Source organism: Berghia stephanieae, chromosome 4, assembly GCF_034508935.2.
Source record: "Berghia stephanieae isolate SIO BIC M18660-M18661 chromosome 4, UCSD_Bste_1.3, whole genome shotgun sequence".
Classification (NCBI taxonomy): Eukaryota; Metazoa; Mollusca; class Gastropoda; order Nudibranchia; family Aeolidiidae; genus Berghia; species Berghia stephanieae.
In genome coordinates this window covers 90,024,715-90,044,714 of record NC_088363.1, presented here as the reverse complement: position 1 = coordinate 90,044,714, position 20,000 = coordinate 90,024,715, and the positions used below count along the sequence as shown (strand labels likewise).

The 20,000-nt window shown below is 32.7% G+C and overlaps 1 protein-coding gene across 4 annotated transcripts in view; it reads right to left on the bottom strand.

The window, feature by feature from the left end:
- The window catches only part of LOC144971543 (DIS3-like exonuclease 2), a 32,941-nt gene extending 15,219 nt beyond the window's left edge, over nt 1-17,722 (bottom strand). The window contains exons 1-17 of one of the 4 annotated variants that reach the window (XM_078912554.1): nt 17,601-17,722; nt 17,345-17,440; nt 16,546-16,652; nt 15,246-15,311; nt 14,764-14,817; nt 13,941-14,042; nt 12,250-12,442; nt 10,425-10,532; nt 9,582-9,862; nt 7,287-7,434; nt 6,213-6,300; nt 4,566-4,665; nt 3,793-3,946; nt 3,064-3,176; nt 2,358-2,465; nt 1,378-1,446; nt 449-556 (exon numbers count right to left, since the gene is read on the bottom strand). In XM_078912554.1, coding sequence (XP_078768680.1) covers nt 449-556; nt 1,378-1,446; nt 2,358-2,465; nt 3,064-3,176; nt 3,793-3,946; nt 4,566-4,665; nt 6,213-6,300; nt 7,287-7,434; nt 9,582-9,862; nt 10,425-10,532; nt 12,250-12,442; nt 13,941-14,042; nt 14,764-14,817; nt 15,246-15,311; nt 16,546-16,641 — 1,788 coding nt within the window. In that variant the 5' untranslated portion in view covers nt 16,642-16,652; nt 17,345-17,440; nt 17,601-17,722. Of the gene's footprint in view, nt 1-448; nt 557-1,377; nt 1,447-2,357; nt 2,466-3,063; nt 3,177-3,792; nt 3,947-4,565; nt 4,666-6,212; nt 6,301-7,286; nt 7,435-9,581; nt 9,863-10,424; nt 10,533-12,249; nt 12,443-13,940; nt 14,043-14,763; nt 14,818-15,245; nt 15,312-16,545; nt 16,655-17,344; nt 17,514-17,600 lie in introns of those variants that run through there. The other 3 variants (XM_078912557.1, XM_078912555.1, XM_078912556.1) reach the window with 3 other exon arrangements.
- Between the last annotated feature and the right edge of the window lie 2,278 nt (nt 17,723-20,000).

Sequence of the window (20,000 nt, the reverse complement as noted above, 5' to 3'; positions counted from 1 at the left end):
TGTTTTTTTAAACAGAGAATTTTAGATCCAGAAAGCTATTTATACGAATGTCAAGTCTGAGACTTTAAAAAATTAAATTCCATCCATACAGACACATGAAAACACCCAAAAAGTAGGATTATGTCAATAACATATGACCGGAAGATAAAAAAAATAAAAATAAAATAAAATTCCATTTATGCATCCCATAGGGAAAATTTGTCTCTAGGATCTAATCCAAAGGGAAGACTGGAATTACCCTGGCATAAGCCGCAGTGCAGTGTCACAAATTGAACTAGGGCGAGTTGACTTGCTCAAGGCCACACAGCGCAGTGGGAGGTGATTGAACTCAGTACCGTTTGGGTATGAAGCAAAGACCGTACCGCTGAGCACGCTGCCCCCTAATTTAATAATTACACCTATACAATATTCAATAACTACTGGTGACAACAAAGTCACCCCTACTAACCCTGTGTAGCTGCAAGACGCGTTCCTGGATATCCGGGACACTGAATGAATTTGTAATGGGCGGTAACTCTTCCTGTGACCACAACTTCTCTGGTTCATCAATGAAACCCTGGAGAAAGAAAAAGAAAGATTTGACATAAGAAATTCAGTTAAAATTGAATTAGACTTGTATGAAAGAAGACTTTGCAATCGAGGAATACTGATTTTGGTAAATGCTATTTTATATAAATGGAGTCACTCACTTATTTATGGACGAAACACATGTTTCTGTGGTCTCCCCACGTCGTCAGTTGGCATATTATCTCAAATATATATATATATATATTTTTTTTTTTTTTGGGTATTTTTCTATGTACTGCCTGGCGCTGTATCATAAATAACTTTCCAGATCTTTAATCCTGCACCTTTATTTGTCCTCTAGTATTTTTCACTTTCACATTTTCAATGCAATGAAGAAGCTGAACAGAATGAGCAATAACTATGGGACAAAACTACAAAGGCTAGTCAATGTAAAAATAAATAAATAAGGAAGTCAACAAAAATGAGTATGGCGGAGATGAGATAATTCTGAAGTTTTTTTCAGTGGCATCGAATTACTGATTTAATTGTGTTGATTTGAATGGTCCTTTGTAGCAAAGTGATGTAATAGTCTTGTTTTTAAGACATAGTATACCGGTGAGCTAACCTATTGGACTTATAATAATAATAATAATAATAATAATAATAATAATAATAATAATAATAATAATAATAATAATAATAATCTTTATTGTCTAAATAGGCAATTATCTCGTACACTACATACACTACTTCTTACACACATACACAACTCACCTTACATATGTCACATGTGTAAATAAACACATAAATACACATACACACATTAAAATGTTTATATATAAGCAAATACACAGGCACAAACACACATACCTGTGCATGATCATAACTGAGTTTAACACATGATCTTATCACAGAACGACCAAACCATTCCTCCAGGATCTAAATGATTGAAAATAAATCATAATAAAATAGAAAAAATAGAAAAAAATGCATAGAATAATTACAATTAATGATGATGATGATGATGATGATGATGATGATGATGATGATAACAACAATGATGACGATGATGATAATAATAATAATGATGAAGATGATGATGATGATGATGATGATGATGATAAAGAAGAAGAAGAAGAAGAAGAAGAAGGAAGAAGAAGTTTGTTTTGTTTTTAAGGGTTTTACGGCGCTTGCAACACATTAAGGTCATATCAGCGCCAGTAAAAAGGAAAAAAATGGGATAGTAAAAAGTTCTAGAATTACAATTAAAGCACCCAAGAAATAGTAAGACATAGGGGAACTGGGAACAAATAGGGATCAGATGTAGATTCCAAGAGCAAACCATCAATGTACTTAGTTTGAGATCACCTATCAGTCTCATCCGGACACAAGAATAAAATCCAACAAAGAGGAATACACTCAAATGCTTGCATTATACATTAAAAATAACAATATAATAACACATAACAGAGAGATGATTTACAAGGAAAAAAATATCATCTCCCAAAACAATAACTATGCATTTGACTGTTTCCCTCCCAGTCAAGGACTCCGGCCAGGGTCGGGACAAAACCGAGCAATCTCACACCAAGACAAAGACAGAAAGCAAGTTGGAAAACAGATATAAGGGGTAGAAGACACGGTAAGTACCTCCCTGCCCACTGTGGAGGTAGGGAACCCCACCCAGAAAAAGAAGAAGAAGAAGAGAAGAAGAAGAAGAAGAAGAAGAAGAAGAAGAAGAAGAAGAAGAAGAAGAAGAAGAAGAAGAAGAAGAAGAAGAAGAAGAAGAAGAAGAAGAAGAAGAAGAAGAAGAAGAAGAAGAAGAAAGCCATTGAGGACAACTCACTAACCTCTCCCCTATCATTGATTTTCCACATGACAGAGAATGACAGTCGGTCCTCATCTGGATTCAAACTACACAGCTCTTCGCACAAAAGTCTAGGAAGCATGGGAACAACCTGGTGATGAAAATATCATGATATAAAATGCTAAAATGAAAAAAAAAAAACCCGTTGTTAACAACGCCACTACTACATTCATCTGCAGTGTTTCATCCATACTTTTTGTTGATAAAATGGAAACCCAAAATGTCCATTCCATCTGTTTCGTAATTAATTTTTGTTTGTTTGTTTGTTTGTTGCTTTAGGTCTCTTCCAACACAATTGAGGTTATACGAGAGACCGCTGAAACAAAAAAACAAGCAATCTAACAAAAATAGTACAAATGTAAATCAAAATCATAACCTAAAGATATCATAAGCTAAATTATAAATAACCAAGAACAAACAGGCAGAAGATTTACAGAAAAAAAAAAATCCCCTGTCAAAAATACAATCACAAACCAAAGAAGCAGGATAGGCTAGTAAAGAGAAGAAGAAACGACATCACTATCGGATCGTACACCCATACGAACATCATAGGTATATGATTTAAGGGTGATGCTCCCATCCAACCACCCGCGTAATTAAATTGAAACTTACATTCAATTTCACATTGTTATTTTTTAAAATGAAAAGTATCACGTTATCCTTAAGAACACTCTTAAATTTCCACTTACTTTTTGAACCAGATAGACACTGGTTGCTCTCTGAGAGGCAACTTCGTCAAGCTCAGTCCCTTCTTTGATAAAGAAACTAACATCAGCAATGTGCACACCGACATCAAAAGTTCCTAGAAAATAAAAAAAAGTCCATTTATGAGTAAATGACTGCATAAATAAAATGAATTAGAGGATAAGTAAAGAAAAAAAAAAATTGAAAACAGAAAAAAATAAAAGGTTTTAGTTAACTTTTACCATAAATAACAGAAATTTCATTGCAACTTTCTAAATATATAGGGATTCCATATAAAGGATTGTTTTATAAGAGTATTTCATACATTAGAGATTATCATTCCTCACATTTAAAATAAAGTTTGAAGAGGTGTGATGAAAACTCCAGTCAGATTGAACATATTCACTTATGCATATTCATGCATTATTTTATTGAATACAACAGGCGTTCAAGAGATGGAAAGGTCGCATTTAACAATAATAATGTGACAATCCATGTCAAAGTGCACAATTTTAGAAAAATTGAAGAAGTCTGAGAAAACTTTAATATTTAAGAAATCCTGAAACGCTAAATCCCTGTTGAATACAAGTATATGTTTTTGTTTTTAAGGGTTTTATGGCACTTGCAACACATTTAGGTTATATCAATGCCAGTAAAAAGGAAGAAAATGGGATAGTAAAAAGTTCTAGAATTACAATTAAAGCACCCAAGAAAAAGTAAGACATAGGGCCTACCATCAGCATTTCTCTCGACAGACACAGCATCATCAAGATCTCTTGCAGTCGCTGGATCTATGGTGAAGATGCACATCTTGCGTAAGTCACGACGGTAGGAAAATTCCTCTTGGGGGATAGTCCAAGGTAGATCTTGGGGAAGGCACTTGAGGACCTGGTTTTATCAAGAAAGAAACCAAGTTAATCATTAAGAAATGAAGTGAGTAGGAACCTGCGCAGTGATAGCTCATACCAGCTTGTACCAGTAAGGTCAGGGTTCAAGCCTCCATCGCCGTCGCAAAATTTTTATTCTCTATTGTCTTCTGGCACTTTCTTACTCACTTAATTTCTTATTGTTATCAAATGCCTGCTCCAGACACTTTTCCAATTTAATCATCATCACTTTGATTGGAACTGACACCACAACTACCTCTTTTAAGGCCTAATGGTAAAGACAGAAATAAGAATTGGATGAAAATTTTAGTTTTGTTTGTAATATTTTAAGAACATGGGCTCTGTTTATGCCATTTCCCAACAGAGCAGCGATGACAGCTCACAAAATTGATATCTAGTCATGCGTTTAGTAGTTAAAATTTGTTTTCATTCTTTTCCTGGAATAATAATTTTAAATTTACAGTTATCAAAATTTTATTATGAGGTTCGATTAAGGAGTCATCAGAGCTAATTTAAGTAGTTCGAATATTTGGAAAAACTGTTAATGGTGTTCAACCAGATGCACTGTACTTAAAAGACGTGTGCAGGACGATGAGTTCCACTTCAACTGAAATATTTACCTCATTTGAGAAGGGTGAGTTGTCAATATCCAAAGACATTAATAAGGCATCTGTCTCGGGCTCTATCTGTCCAGCCTCTCCTAGACTTCTAGCTATGGTCCTGAAATGAGAAATGTAAATTGCAGATTCTATACTAAGACCATCTAACATCCCGCCAAAATGTAAAAATAACAAGAACACGACCATGAAGAATAAGCTCAAATATTACAAAACAAACCCATCATATCAATAATACAACTGAGATAAATATAATTTAAATAGATAATTTACACATAAAATAATATCATATAACACCATCTCTCACAAAAAGATATATCCAACTGTTTCTCTCTCAGCAAAAGACTCAAGGCAGGACAAAGGCAAAACCAATAGTCTCACTACACAAAAAAGATAAAGCCATATGGAAAAGACAAATGATATGGGAGGATTGAAGAGGTAGAAAGAGTGCTGACTGAAGTAGAAGGGGGGAGCTGGGACGACAATTGAGACCAGATGTAAATACAGTGCAACCTCTGGACAACGACACCCCTGAATAACGACAACCACTGAATAGCAACATTGACCTCTGTTCCTGATTTTTTTGCTATATGTTATTAGTGATAAAATACCAAAATAATGACACGCATTTTAGTAAAACCCCTGTTTAGTGACATCGTTATAGCAATAATTGGCAGTTGATACCGATGCTTGATATTTGACCATCGTCATCTCGTACTCATAACCAATAAAATATGTCTTTTCCCCCCCTCCCAATGAGATCAATTTGTTAACCACAACAAAAGAAGTTTATCAGTAGATGGAACTCTCCAGGGTCCATTAACCTTCCCCGTGAGCTACCTGGAGGTTAACTGATATCAGGCAATGCCTTGTCCAGTGGGGCAATTATGGATATTTATGGTCTTACCATATGTTGGAATAGTTTGTAAATCAATAACAGCCTCTTTCAATTTATTATTTTCATTTGAAAAACCAGTTGTTTTTCTAAACACCAGTCCAAAATTGATATTATTGTGATTAATACCTTGTTGTTTTTGTGTTTATTTTAAATTTGCAATATGATGATCTACTGATTTTAAATACTTGTAAATTTTGGTGCACTTAAATAAAAACTTCCATATTCATAACTCATCAGAGGTATCACATGGATTTTAATTCAAGTCAAAACTAGATGTGTGCATTTGTGTTCTTGTGTAGTATTATACTATTGGCACTTGGTTTTCTTGATTATACTCAGTTTTGTTAAATGGTGTTCGAGCACAGTTTAGGATCAAAACAATGACAATACACATTGGAGAGTGAAAGCGTAACTGGTATATCCTTTGTAAACAGGAGAAATGCACATTCTAATGTTGTTGAGATATTATGTCTTCTCTCAGGCACTGGTCCATGCATTGCGCTTTTATGTATTCACGGGTCTCACCACGTCCCCTTTTTCCGCCATCTTGAAAACCCTGGAATAATGACACCCCTAGATAATTGACATAATTTTCCAGTCCCAGGCGATGTCATTATCTAGGGGTTGCACTGTACTTGGTGAAAAAAAAAAAAAAGGTGTGCAGCGTACCATTAACCAGATAAATAATGGAAGAAAGTATAATTCAATCTCGCCTTCAAAGGTTTAAATAGATTAATTCATAACCAACTCACCCCCATGGCATTTTGGAAGTCTCTTCCCATTTCAGAATTCGACCAATAAAGAGTGTGCTGTCATAGTCTTTGGGTCTTTTCAAAAATCCTGGGGGGGAAAAAAAAAAAAGAAAATTAGCTTTATATAGCGCAATATCCACTAAAAGTGCTTTACAAAGCAAAAAAAATAATCCCCAAACAGTCAGAATTTATTTTAAGAAAAGTAAATAAATAACAAGGCTATCATTCCACTAGGAGAGAGAAGACGGGGACATCCAAGAAACCACTTGAGGCATTCAAATCTGGAGTAAATCCAGGGAAGAAGCTGGAGAAGATGGCCAAGGAGGGAATTGGATGTCAAAATGTTGTTGATTGCATAATATACTACACAGAGAGCTCAGGGGCTTAAGTAAGAGAAACACGCCAATGAATCTTAAAAATTTGTATGATACTTTGCAGTACCAGAATCATATACTTCCAATCCACCCTTTTACTTTGACTTATGCCTCTTGGCTCCTGGCGGAGCATAGGGCCTCAACAGCACTCTTCCATCTTCTTCTGTCCCTGGCACAGACCTTTGCCTCACTCAAGGTAAGATTTGAGACGATCAAATCTTGATGAAGGCTTCTCCTCCACGTCTGTTTTGGACAACCCCGTTTCCTCTTGCCCTGTGGGTTCCATTCAAGAGCCTGCTTGGTTATATTGCAGGGCTCTTTCCGCAGGGTATGGCCAACCCATCGCCACTTTCTGCGTCTGACCTGGACATCTATTCGTTCTTGGTTTGTTCTTGTCCAAAGGTCAGCATTTGGCACTTTGTCAAACCATTTCAACCTGAGTAGTTGTCGAAGACAGCGATTGACAAAAGTTTGTATCTTGGCTGGTGTGGTCAAGGTTGTTCGCCAAGTCTCTGACCCATAGAGCAGGACTGCTTTAATCCACCCTTCTAACTGTTTTCATAAGTTTAGAACCTTTTAAACAAAAAATAATTTGGTAGAAATTTATTCATCTTTTGAAATGGAGTATGGAAAAATTTGAAATCATTCTACATTGTCATAGACAATAAATCAAATTACATTACAATTGACCATGACTTACCAACTGGGCAGGCATCAATTGGTAGAATGATGCGAGGTATACGACTGTCAGTAGGTGCAAACAGAGCGAGACTCTTATTGTTGTCAGTCATAGGCTTAATATGGCCACTAGCCGCCCTGCAATGCTTGGTCTCATAGATTGCAACCACCTGTAGATAAAGTGTCAATCTTTCATTTAATCACCTACAACATAATTCAATGATCAAAGTCATATATCACTGTAATATTGGCTAGAGTTCTCATTGCTAGAATCCTATCAATGTTTTCAGAAGAGCAAATCTTCGATCTTCTGCCATTGCAATCTCCGGGTGGCCATCCCCATTGATTTCTGTAGTTGCAATCTATATACTTAACTATTATAAAATCTGATTGATTGCTTTAATGAATTTGGAAGTTTCAACAGCGAGTACATCACTTGCCTCAGAAGAAAAAGAAACCAATCCTGGGTGCAATTTTTAAAGATTTTTTTTCTTTGACCTAATGATGAGGTAGCTAGGTCTCTTAGATCTGGTGGAAAGTACTTTGAGAAAAAATCAAAACAAAAAAAAAAACAAAAAAAAACGAGCATTCCATCCAAAGGATAGCAAGTGTGTTCTACTGTGCTTTTAAAGCTGCAGATACCAGGAACTACTCCAAACTTCATGCGCCTCAAAATTTTAAAAGACTATAAAATAATCAGACTAAAATTTCTATTTAATTTTAAAATTTGAGATTCAATTGAATTTACTGCAATAATTTAATAATAGTCCTTTGTTAACTGTCTTCCAAAACAACATAAATTATAGCGATATAAAGTGATTAAAATATTTTTTAAACAGAGAACTAAATTATGTTCACCCTAAATATTATCTGTTTCTGTCTACAGACCCGAGCATTTTTCATCAAGAGAGTTTTTTGTTTTTTTCCCACTTTCATGTATGTTGTCATCAAATTGTTGATTTATTGGCGAAAGCCTAACATTGAATAAACTTTGAAACTTTGGTAACACCTCAGTGATTCAAGCTTAAGAGATCCAGTTTGATCACTGTTACTACTTCTTTTTGGTGAGGACAGTTAAGTCAGATGTCAGGTTAGAGCAAAACTGTACCCTGCCTGTGAGTGTAATATGTTAATGGTTATTAATGGTCAAAATGTGTTTGGCTCCTAATGCCTTGGACTGTAAGGCATCCAAAAAAAAAAAAATGAATTAACCTCGACCCTTTGACGGGCAATGTCAATTTTTAATGGTAGGTTTTCACTGGTTTTACTTGAGAAAGTGACTATCAGTACCTGCTAAGTTTCTTTTTCATCACTAATGGAATGGAGATCCCGCAATATTTGCAGAGAAATAAAGGCTATTACAAACAGGCACTCATCTATATACTACTGTATTGTGGAAGTTAACAAATATCAAGACAAATCGTTTGAGACATCAACAATCAAAATTGGTCTGGTAATTAATGTCTGTAGGTGTGCGCAAATAAAATCTGGCAACGGGGCAGCCAGATGGTGATTCTCAAGGTCGAGGTCAAATTAATGACTGATCATAATGCCCCAACAGATATTCTAAATAACCAGTAAAGTCAACGGCTGACATATATACCTTTAATTAAAAAAAGGTTTGCAAGTTACTTGAATATCAATCTCTGAAAAATAATTTTATAATTTTTAGATTTGCTTGTAATTCTGTTTCCGTCGGCAAAAATGTAACATGGGCAGAAAAGAACGTTAACCCACAGCCCTATATTTTAAAGAATAGATTTAGAGAAAATTACTGTATTTTATTTCTAACTAGCATGTTTTATATATATATATATATATATATATATATATATATATATATATATATATATATATATATATATATATATATATATATATATATATATATATATATATATATATATATATATATATATATATATATATATATATATAGGGTTGTTGGTGGGTACTTGTAGGTACGAGAGTGTTCGATAATGTTGGTTAGAGCATATAAAAATAAATAAGGTCACTCACATATTTTTTGCCAATACAATTGTTTCTATGTCCTCCATTTCGTCAGTCGACATTTTTTCTAAATGTATATATACATGTTTTAAATATATTTATATACATGTTCTTTTTGGCTTTACAGAACAATGTCCTGACTGTTTAATAAGTTTGAGTTTTCCACAAAGTTTTCAAAGTGTCCAATAAATTGAATGAGAGAGGGAAATCATTTTCTTTATGAAGGTTACATAGCAGGTTTTGAGAGTCACCTCCTCTTATCCATTACGGTTGATTGACCCCCCACCCTCCATTTATAGCTACTAACCTTTCCAGTAATTTGAAGAAATCGTGATACAAGAGAATCACCAATACAAAATGGGACGACAGCTTCATCCAGACTTCCACCAAAGAGGTCCATGGCGAGACGATTTTTCTTGGCTTCTTTACGAATTTCAGCTACCGTCATAAATTTTCTTTGGTCTGTAGCCAACCGTTTCCATCTTTCAGGTTTGGAGATTTTCTTGGGCTTTTCATCCGACTTCCCTTCTTTCTCTTTCAACAACTGGAGATTTTTTAATGCCTTCGCTACATTTTCAGCCTTTGATTCTGATTGAAAATAAAAACATTCTTTTCAACCTTTTTAAAATAATAGTTAAGAAAATTATAGATTATCTTCAGTAGAAGGGTGAAAAAAAAAATATATATCATTGACAGATGGTAACTTCCTTTCATTTCATAGAATAATAAATAATTAAAATAAATAACATCTATCATTAAGGCAGTTTTTAACTGCAACATTTTGGTAAACATAAACGTAAGGCTTTGTTTAGATGATTTGAGGTAACTCCATATGACAGCTTGGTATTAATCTCAAACCATCATCATTATATTTTGTTGTTTTTTAAATTGTTCTCTTTTTATGTGTGTGCTTTATCTTGGTTTTTTTTTTCATATTGGTTTTGAATTTTTTTTTAAAATGGGGAAGATTGTTCTTTCAGGATTAAGCATTACTCCGGGTTGGTGTCAGACCAGCATGGGCAAAGATGAGGTTATTTGCTCATGACCACAGCACGGTGTGTGGAATTAAACCGAGTATCTAAAGATAAAGAGACAAATGACTGTATTTAGACAGAATGCTAAGAAAAACACTATCTACAATTTTTCTAACCTGCACTTTGGTGGTTCAAACTCAACTCTTCCAGAGATTTTTCACGACAGCCACTGGCTCCAGCTCCGACATCGTCATCACTATCTGTTTCTATAATGACATCAGGTCCTGTAAACAAGAACACAATAATAATATTAATAAAAATAATGCATGACCATCCTTTTCCAGTCCAACCAGATCATACCTTTAAAAATCAAATTCAAATCTAGAAAATTTGATTATTCACATCAGGCAATTATCGTAACTTTTAATATTGTAATAAAAGCAAGTCTGAATTTATAATATGCAAGCATCTGACTGTTGACATCATTTTCTTTATTTCAATTAGAATTCCTAAAGCTCAATGATAAAGTGAGATGTTGACAGCAGACTCAAACTCCAGTCCTACGGGTGAAAGTACAATGCAATACTCAATAGACCACCCACCACTTCTCAAGAAAATAATGTACCCAGAAAAGGGCAACTTTTCCCTGTAATAAGGGGATTTGCTTTGTTTTTGTTTTTAAGGATTTTACGGCGCTTGCAACACATTGAGGTCATATCAGCGCCAGTAACAGGAAGAAAATGGGATAGTAAAAAGTTCTAGAATTACAATAAAAGCACCCAAGACTAAGGCAGACAAAGGGGAATTGGTTCAAATAGGAAACAGATGTAGATTCCAAGAGCACACTATCAGTGTACTTAGTTTGAGATCACCTAAAAGTCTCATCCAGACACAAGCACAGGTCCCCACTATGAGGAATACACCCAAATGCTTACAAATCATATATAATACATGAACAAAACATTATACAGGACATAACAGAGAGATGATTTACAAGGAAAAAAAATATCATCTCCCAAAACAATAATTATGCATTTGACTGTTTCCCTCCAAGCCAGGTCTCCAGCCAGGGCCAGGACAAAACCAAGTAATCTCATTCCAAGACAAAGACAGAAAGCATGTTGGAAAACAGATATAGTGGGATAGAAGACATAGTATGTACCCCCCTGCCCACTGTAATAAGGGGATTTCCGCACAACATCGACAATAACTAACCTAATAGAATTAACAACATTGTCTACAAAACATCTTGAAGTACAGTATGAGAAAAGAATGACAAAGAGGGGAAATCAAGATTTAATTTTTTAAAAATACATCTCTTTGTTGGTTATCTTCATCATCCATCCTGGCTTGTGCTCTTGAGCACATTGCCGGTCAGCTGTCTCCACGAATCACGGTGCGCATGAAATCTGTGTTGCTTTTTTAGTCACATTTGGCCATTCTTAGGATATTTAGATAAGTCATTCTTTGCCTTCCTCTAGCTCTCTTTCCTTCGATCATCCATTGGTTATCTTACAATACATCAAATAAATCTTTGGAGCCATCCTGCATGATGACAGACTTGCCACCCAACAACAATCATGAGACGTTCATATTTTCATCCACATTAAAGCAATTTTTTTTTTTACATAATTTCGCACAAAAATTCATATTTTCATTTCAATAAGCATGATAAAATTGCAAATTTTCCAGTAAATGCCATAACTTAAGGAATGGATCAAGTGAGCAAAGAGCATGAGGGGACGGGTAGGCTACCAATTGATCACTCAGGACCTAGTTTTGTTATCGAAAACACAATGCCTCAGCCCTTGTGCATGTCAAAATACACACAAAATAAACTAAAAATTCTAGTGAGAACGCTATAACAATTTTTTTCTTTTTTCATTTTCTTGTAAATATTCCCATATTTGATTATTGTGAAAAAAAACAAAACAAAAACTGCTTATCAAATTATGCAAGTTTCTATTGGTTATCACAAGCCTGCGTGACGACAATACAAACCTGAATCGTCACTGTTGTAGCCATCCACTGCTGCTGCTCGTCTATCCTGCTGCTGGTTGCTACTGGATTGCGCACCACTACCACCCATGACAACACTATTACTACTTCCAACTTCATTATCGACATGGTGTTGAGAATAATCGCTAGAAGCTGCCATTAATTCCTGGTATTGGTCAAATTCTTCCAAGCTAATCTGAGATGAAATAAGACGAGATAAATCTTATTTATTCATTTATGAAAGTCAATAATGAGTATTGCCATTTAACGAGTATTGTGGTTATCATAATTGACAGAAAATTACAAATATGTGACCCCTCGTCTCAAAACCGTATTAAGTCGGGATGATTAAGATGGTGAAAATGAAATTTGTAGCTAGAAATATCATGCTTAAGTTGAGTTTATATGCTTTATAGAGGAGAAGGAATATCACATTTTACTGTGCTAAATACCAACGTTTCACATTTTTGACCAGTTTAACTATAATTTGATTTTTTAGCATCTGGTCCATCCCGATATAATACCGTTTTGAGACGAGGGGTCACATATGTGCTTAAAAACAACGCAATCCTGTGGTCGTCCTTTACAAAGACCCCATGGAGCTTGGGATTATCTCTGTTGAAATTGTAATTTTTTTCAACAACAGACTCTCCACTCTTCCTCTACTAATGTGAGAAATAATCAATAAAGATAACTAGACTGCTGTAAGTGTTGTATATTTTATGGATATTTTATTTTATTTTATTATATTTGATGTTTATTTTGCTTTTAATTAGCTACGTATTTTCGTCAATTAGTTCAAGATAGTTTATAGATCTGTGCTAATATAACGATGAATGATGTGTAACATTATGATAATTTCCATTTAGGATCAATAAAGTATATCTTATCTTATCTTATCTTAGACAAAAGTAATAAACTTGACTGTCTCTATCTGGTTGACCGAAGTAATACAGGTCAAAAAGCCTTTTTAATTGTAAATGGCTAGCTGGCCGGGTCTTGACCAAACTATGTGCTTTTCACAATTTGGAGTTGGCACTCGTTAGTATTATAGTGCCTAGTGAGAATGGTCATTGTCCCCCGATTCAGAGAAAAAAGAGATCATATAACACCAGTTCTCCACGAATTGCACTGGCTTCCCGTGAAGTATAGGATAGAATTTAAAATATTGTGCTATGTTTGTAGATGTCTGGATGGATTGGCACTTGAGTATTTGCAGGAACTGATTAAAAAATATGAACCCACTCGAAATTTGAGATCATCTCAGTCCCAACTTCTAAAAGTTACCACCTCAAAATCCACTTTCGGTGAAAAAGCCTTTTCATTCATAGCTCCACGCCTATGGAACGCACTTAGTCCTCGGACAAAGTCCTGTGAAAATTTATCATCTTTCAGGAAATGTCTGAAGACTGAGTTGTTCCGCGAGGCATATTTTTCATAAAATAGATGTTGCTTTTTGTTTTTTGTATGCATGCTTATTATGTATCATGTAGTGTCGTGATTTTTAATTTTGTTGTTTTTAAACATTTTTATTTTTATTATGTAAAGCCCGCAGAGCACGATTAACGTGGATGTTTAGGCGCTATATAAATTCATTATTTACTATTTACAATTCATGACTTTCATGATGAAATGGTCTGTCTTTACAGAATCTCTCTAAATAAATCAAAATGTAGTGGTGAGAGCAGACATACCCGCCAATTTTCAACACAATATGGCTCCACAACAACCACATCGGTGTTAAGAGCTCTGTTTCTGTCCTCTGTTCCACAAATAAGAACATCTGCTTTTCCATCCTACAAGTAAAAAAAGCAAAACAACATATGGCATGATGATTACTGAAAGTAGTAATACAAATACAGCAATTCCATATAAGAGGACACTGCTAGAGGAGACCGTCTGCCTGGAAAATATTCTCCCAAGATAACAATAATTTTTTTTTTCCAAATGCAGCATGAGGCCTTCATCTAAAAAAGGGAAAGAAAATCAGTTGTGTAAAAATAAAAATAAACAGGCGAAAACAAACAAACGAACAAACAAAAGTGAAAAGAAGTAAAACAGAAAATCCATTACAAAACAAAAATCACTTAATTGTGTTTCAGAGTTGTTTAATGAGTACGGGTCAATTTCCATAAATTATATATGAGACAGTCGAAAAATAAACATATCATAATTTCATAATTGCCCCATTTTTCACCTTGTCAAGAAGACATCTGTTTAAAGAGATAATATTTCAAAGCCAGGCTCGGATCAACACTTTTTGCAACCATCGATTCCGGTATCCTTAGACACAGCAAAACAAATATGAGAGAAGAATGGATGAGCAGTTGGTCAATGAGCCCCACGGGTGGATGTATGTTTACCGATATGACCAGACCTGTAAAGACTGATAGCCTTAATAAGCTCAGAAGACACCAGCAAAACATCATCTTTTAACTAAGAACACAACACATAGCGCTCAACAGCCATTTAAGCAAAATTACAAAAGACAGATGGTAACGATCAAACAATACTTACTGGTTGTGGTACATAGGCATCCTTGTAGTTCTTAGGATTTATTCGAATTGGACCCTGGAAGTGTAGACATAATATATGCATATCAAATAATAAATCCCTCATATTCTTTAGTATAGGTTTCATAAGCTTTATCATCCCAAAAAACTATGTAGATTAACGACCCTACATCTCGAGTATAATGTTTGTCCTTTGGACAAAGAATTCAACACAATACTCTTGGTTCTTTTAAATTAAAAAAAAATAATGAAACAATTGATACTTCTATCAATAAAATCAGTTTTTTTCTGATCCATTCAAAAAGATAGAAGAATTAAATGACAATTGAGGTATTATTGTTATTTTTTCAAGTAGCTTTAGAAAGACATAAAACAGATTTCATTTAATTTAATCAACAATCTTGTCTTTCAAAAAGCCTTTTCTGGTGTTATACTTTTAATTCGAGGATCAATGTTATTGGGAGGAGAAAAATGAACACTACTTACTACAAAAACACGCTTTTGTTTAATAGCATGTCCAACTTCCTCTTTTGTCCAATATGTTTGAAATTCCTGAAAATAAAAGATATTTAAATAAAGATTTAGAAAAAAAAATATTTTCAAATTCACCACTTATGTTTCATGTTGAACCTTATAATCAGAAAAAAAAAAAAAAGGAATGGCCCTTATAAAAAGGTCTTAATATATTAAAACATGGTGTTAAAGTAACTTTGTCAAAATCTTTTTATGATGCGAGATAGCCCATTTGTCCTTAAAACAGACCGATTATTGATAATCAAAGTGAATTTTTTTTTCTTTACAAATAATTCAAACATCCTTAGTATATATTCAAGCATATATTAGCGTAAACTTATTTTCCTGTATTTGAATAACACAATGGTTTATAATGAAATGCTTCACTCCAGATCAAAATTACTAATCTTGCTGGGTGAACAGGATCGCCTGAATGGTGTTCACAGATTGAATCACATATAAATAAAATATTTTAGTTTGAAAGCAACGACAATGTTTAGGCTGCGGCTATTCAGACTCGAGTCTGAATAGTCTCATTCAAACTCCAATGCCCATGTGCAATCAGTAAGTTCTTTGGACTTGAATCTGAATAGCCTCCCCTGGCAGTAAACTTCGAATTTATTTTAGTTCTTGACAATCACATACAATTGATGCAAATAAAAGTAACAATTAATGTTATATCAACTTTCAACAAGCAGTCTAAACCTGCTTCATTTGACAAGAAAGACAAAATCATATCATTGATCGTCAGTTGGAAGTCCAGATAGAAATTAATATCTGAGGTCTTTATGAAAAGCTTTTCGAACAACTTTACATGATGTCTTTATAAAATCAGCACAAAATAATAATATTCTGATAGTGGTAGACAAGCAACAATCCTTTGACAGTATGAAGTAAGATTATCAACTATGTCAGATAAGGGTAAAACAGAATTTCTTCTGAATTCTTCTGCTTTCGTTCAGTTCCACAGTTCCCTCCTTTGCCTACTGCCCATATTGTCTCTCTTCTGTGTTTGCGCATACACATTCCTGTTCAAGATACTTATGGCACGCACATTGGAGTTTGAGTCCGAATAGCGATGGGAGACTATTCAGACTCGAGTCCGAATTTATCAAAAAAAGCGCTTAGAGTCTGGTGTCTTGGAGTTATAGCGCTATATAAGTTTTCAGAATTATTATTATTATTATTATTATTATTACTATTATTATTATTATTATTATTATTATTATTATTAAAAAATGTTTTAAATGAAAAAAAAAAAATCACAACAAACCTGTCTGGTGTTCCTTTTGGGTGTGTGACCTTGACTTCGGTTCATCCTTAATCTCTGCTGACCTTTGGGGGTTTTGCTGTGCTGTTGTGCTTGCATCTTTTGACAATCTATGTGTATAAAACAGAAAACATACCAAAAAAAAAAACAACAACAAACACTGACAAAAAAAAAATATACAGAAGCCTCTCGACGTATAGTTGAGTCCTTGGGAAAGACTCTTTACTCATATTCTCTCACCATACTCAGGTGTAAAATGAGTACCTGACCGTTAACAGCGTTGTCTTTGTCTGAAAAATTGTAATATCACCTAACAGGCGTCATGTCTCGTCCTACATGTTAAATGTTGCTGTTGACCAGGGACCCCTTGTAAAGCGCTTTGAGCACGTTAAGTGGATATTGCTCTATATAAAAGCTCATTTTTTTTATTAAAAAAAATTTTTTTTTTACGTAAAAAAGAACAGAGACAAATGACCATAATGGCACCTCATTGACAATGAGGTTTTTCACCTTGTCTAAAGCCAGCCTAAACTAGACTCATCATAGGACCGCGTCAGGTCAATCAAAAAATTATTGTATTCTATTGTATGTCCGGTATAAAGCCATTTTATTGGGGTAAATGAGAAATTATGAAGCAGCTTGTCTACTGATACTGATGATCAGGTCAATTTATAGAGTCTGATTGACGTACACTAAGACTAAGACTTAAACTTCTTAAGTCTGAGTCTGAGGCAGACGAAGAAAGGTGAAAACATTTTCGCAGTCTTCTAATAATCTCTTGATATATTTGCATATCGCTTACCTTTTTTTATGACATAGAATGAATAAAACCTGACGATGAATTGGTGACTGCGATCCAAATTTGACGATTGTCTGCTGTTACTGTTATTGAGAGTCACTGTTGATTGAGGACAGAAATTAAAACTGAAACTCTACCCGAAGTCGAAGAAAGTGAAAGAGATAATGATAATGAAAAAAAATAATAATGTCCTATATTATGGCTATGGTATTCATTCGATCCAAGGGATAAAAGTATTAAATTGAAACTGAAAACATACCGTGAAGCAGAATTAAATTAAATCAGAAATGATGAAATTTGTATGTAAGTATTATTAATAATATTATCAGTTGAGCTCATCTCAATCCATTCTTTCATCGTATTATGAAATTGAAAATGAAACTAGAAAATAGAAAGAAACCGGCTATATTTAGATCTCACTGGACGTGTGTGTTGGGATCAAATATAGGTAAATCCGAATGAAGGTGTGTGTTGTGTCGTTTCCGTTTTATGTGTACTGAATTGACCTTTCATCTGACGGTTAACCGGTGTTGTAATAAATTCATAACCCAGTGCAAAATCTGCTCCATAACAGCAATGTAAAAACTATAAATTTGGACAAGATCTTCATCTTAAACCAACGTAAGTGAAAGTGATAAGCTGCTTGAAGCTGTGTGCTGTAAACAATAAAAATTAACAAAAATGAATAAAGCTTAAAAAAAAAAAAAAAAAGAACAACATACCAAGCACGGAACGTTGGGAATCAAAACCCTTCTTCGGCACACAACAAAATCATTTTTAAAAAAATGGATACATTACTTTAAAAAGCTGGGTTTTTAAAGTAATGAATTTATGTTATTATTATTATTATTTTGTTGTTGTTGTTGTTGTTGTTGTTGTTGTTGTTGTTGTTGTTGTTGAGGTTGTTGGCCGAATGAAGGTTTTGAGCCCGAAACGTTCCGTGTTTGGTACTTTGTTCTTTTTTTTTAAGCCGTTATTTTCATGTTTGTTTATTACTTTGTACAAATAAGTGCACGTCGTCTTAAACCCATAATTAATAAATGTGATTGGTTAGAACTGCAAATATTCGTGCACTCGACCATAATAATAATAATAATAATAATAATAATAATAATAATAATAATATAATAATAATAATAATAATAATAATAATAATAATAATAATAATAATAATAATAATAATATAATAATAATAATAATAATAATAATAATAATAATAATAATAATAATAATAATAATAATAATAATAATAATAATAATAATAATAATAATAATAATAATATAATAATATATAATAATAATAATAATAATAATAATAATAATAATAATAATAAATAATAATAATAATAATAATAATAATAATAATAATAAATAATAATAATAATAATAATAATAATAATAATATAATAATAATAATAATAATAATAATAAAATAATAATAATAATAATAATAATAATAATAATGATGAAAGATGATAATGATAATGATGATGAATGATAATAATAATAATGAAATAATAATAATAATAATAATAATAATAATAATAATAATAATAATAATAATAATAAATAATAATATATAATAATATGATAATAATAATAATAATAATAATAATAATAATAATAATAATAATAATAAAATAATAATAATAATAATAATAATAATAATAGATAAAACAGATGCTAATTGCTTCCTTGCCCTTATCAAGTCTGTGAAAAGACGGCTGCATTGTTTAACAAGGGACGTCATCCATTGTATAGTAAAAGTTTTACGAAGTGATTCCTCATAATAATTGATTTCCTCCCTTCTTCTACAGTGTGACGATCATAAAAAAAAGGAGAAAATAATAATAATAATAATAATAATAATAATAATAATAATAATAATAATAATAATAATAATAATAATAATAATAATAATAATAATAATAATAATAATAATAATAATAATAATAAAAAGAAGAAGGAGAAGAAGAAGAAGAAGAAGAAGAAGAAGAAGGAGAAGAATCAGAATAAAAGTAATAATAATAAAATTAATAATAATAATAATAATAATAATAATAATAATAATAATAATAATAATAATAATAATAATAATAATAATAATAATAATAATAATATAATAATAATAATAATAATAATAAAAAGAAGAAGAAGAAGAAGAAGAAGGAGAAGAATCAGAATAAAAGTAATAATAATAAAATTAATAATAATAATAATAATAATAATAATAATAATAATAATAATAATAATAATAATAATAATAATAATAATAATAATAATAATAATAAATAGATAAATAAATATATAAATAAATATGTGGCACATCGACTGTATTAAATCAGAGTGATTCAGAATGAAGACTGAGTCTAAAATCAAAATAATAAAATTTGATGTTAACTGTTCCAGTTGAGTGTTTTTTTTTCTGACCCCCATGTCTTTCCAGCAGTAATTGACTTGCTGGGCATGTACTTTGCTATATAAATATTAGCGTCCTGTCCGAAGGGTAACATGAAATTGTCCGTGTCTGTTTCACGCTATAGAAACTGGGATAAACTTCAACTTCATGGGCCTAATCGGTGTGTACATATAATATGCAGGTCTGACATCCGAACCCATTGATGGGCCTAGTTTAACATTGTTGTAATGGACAATATTT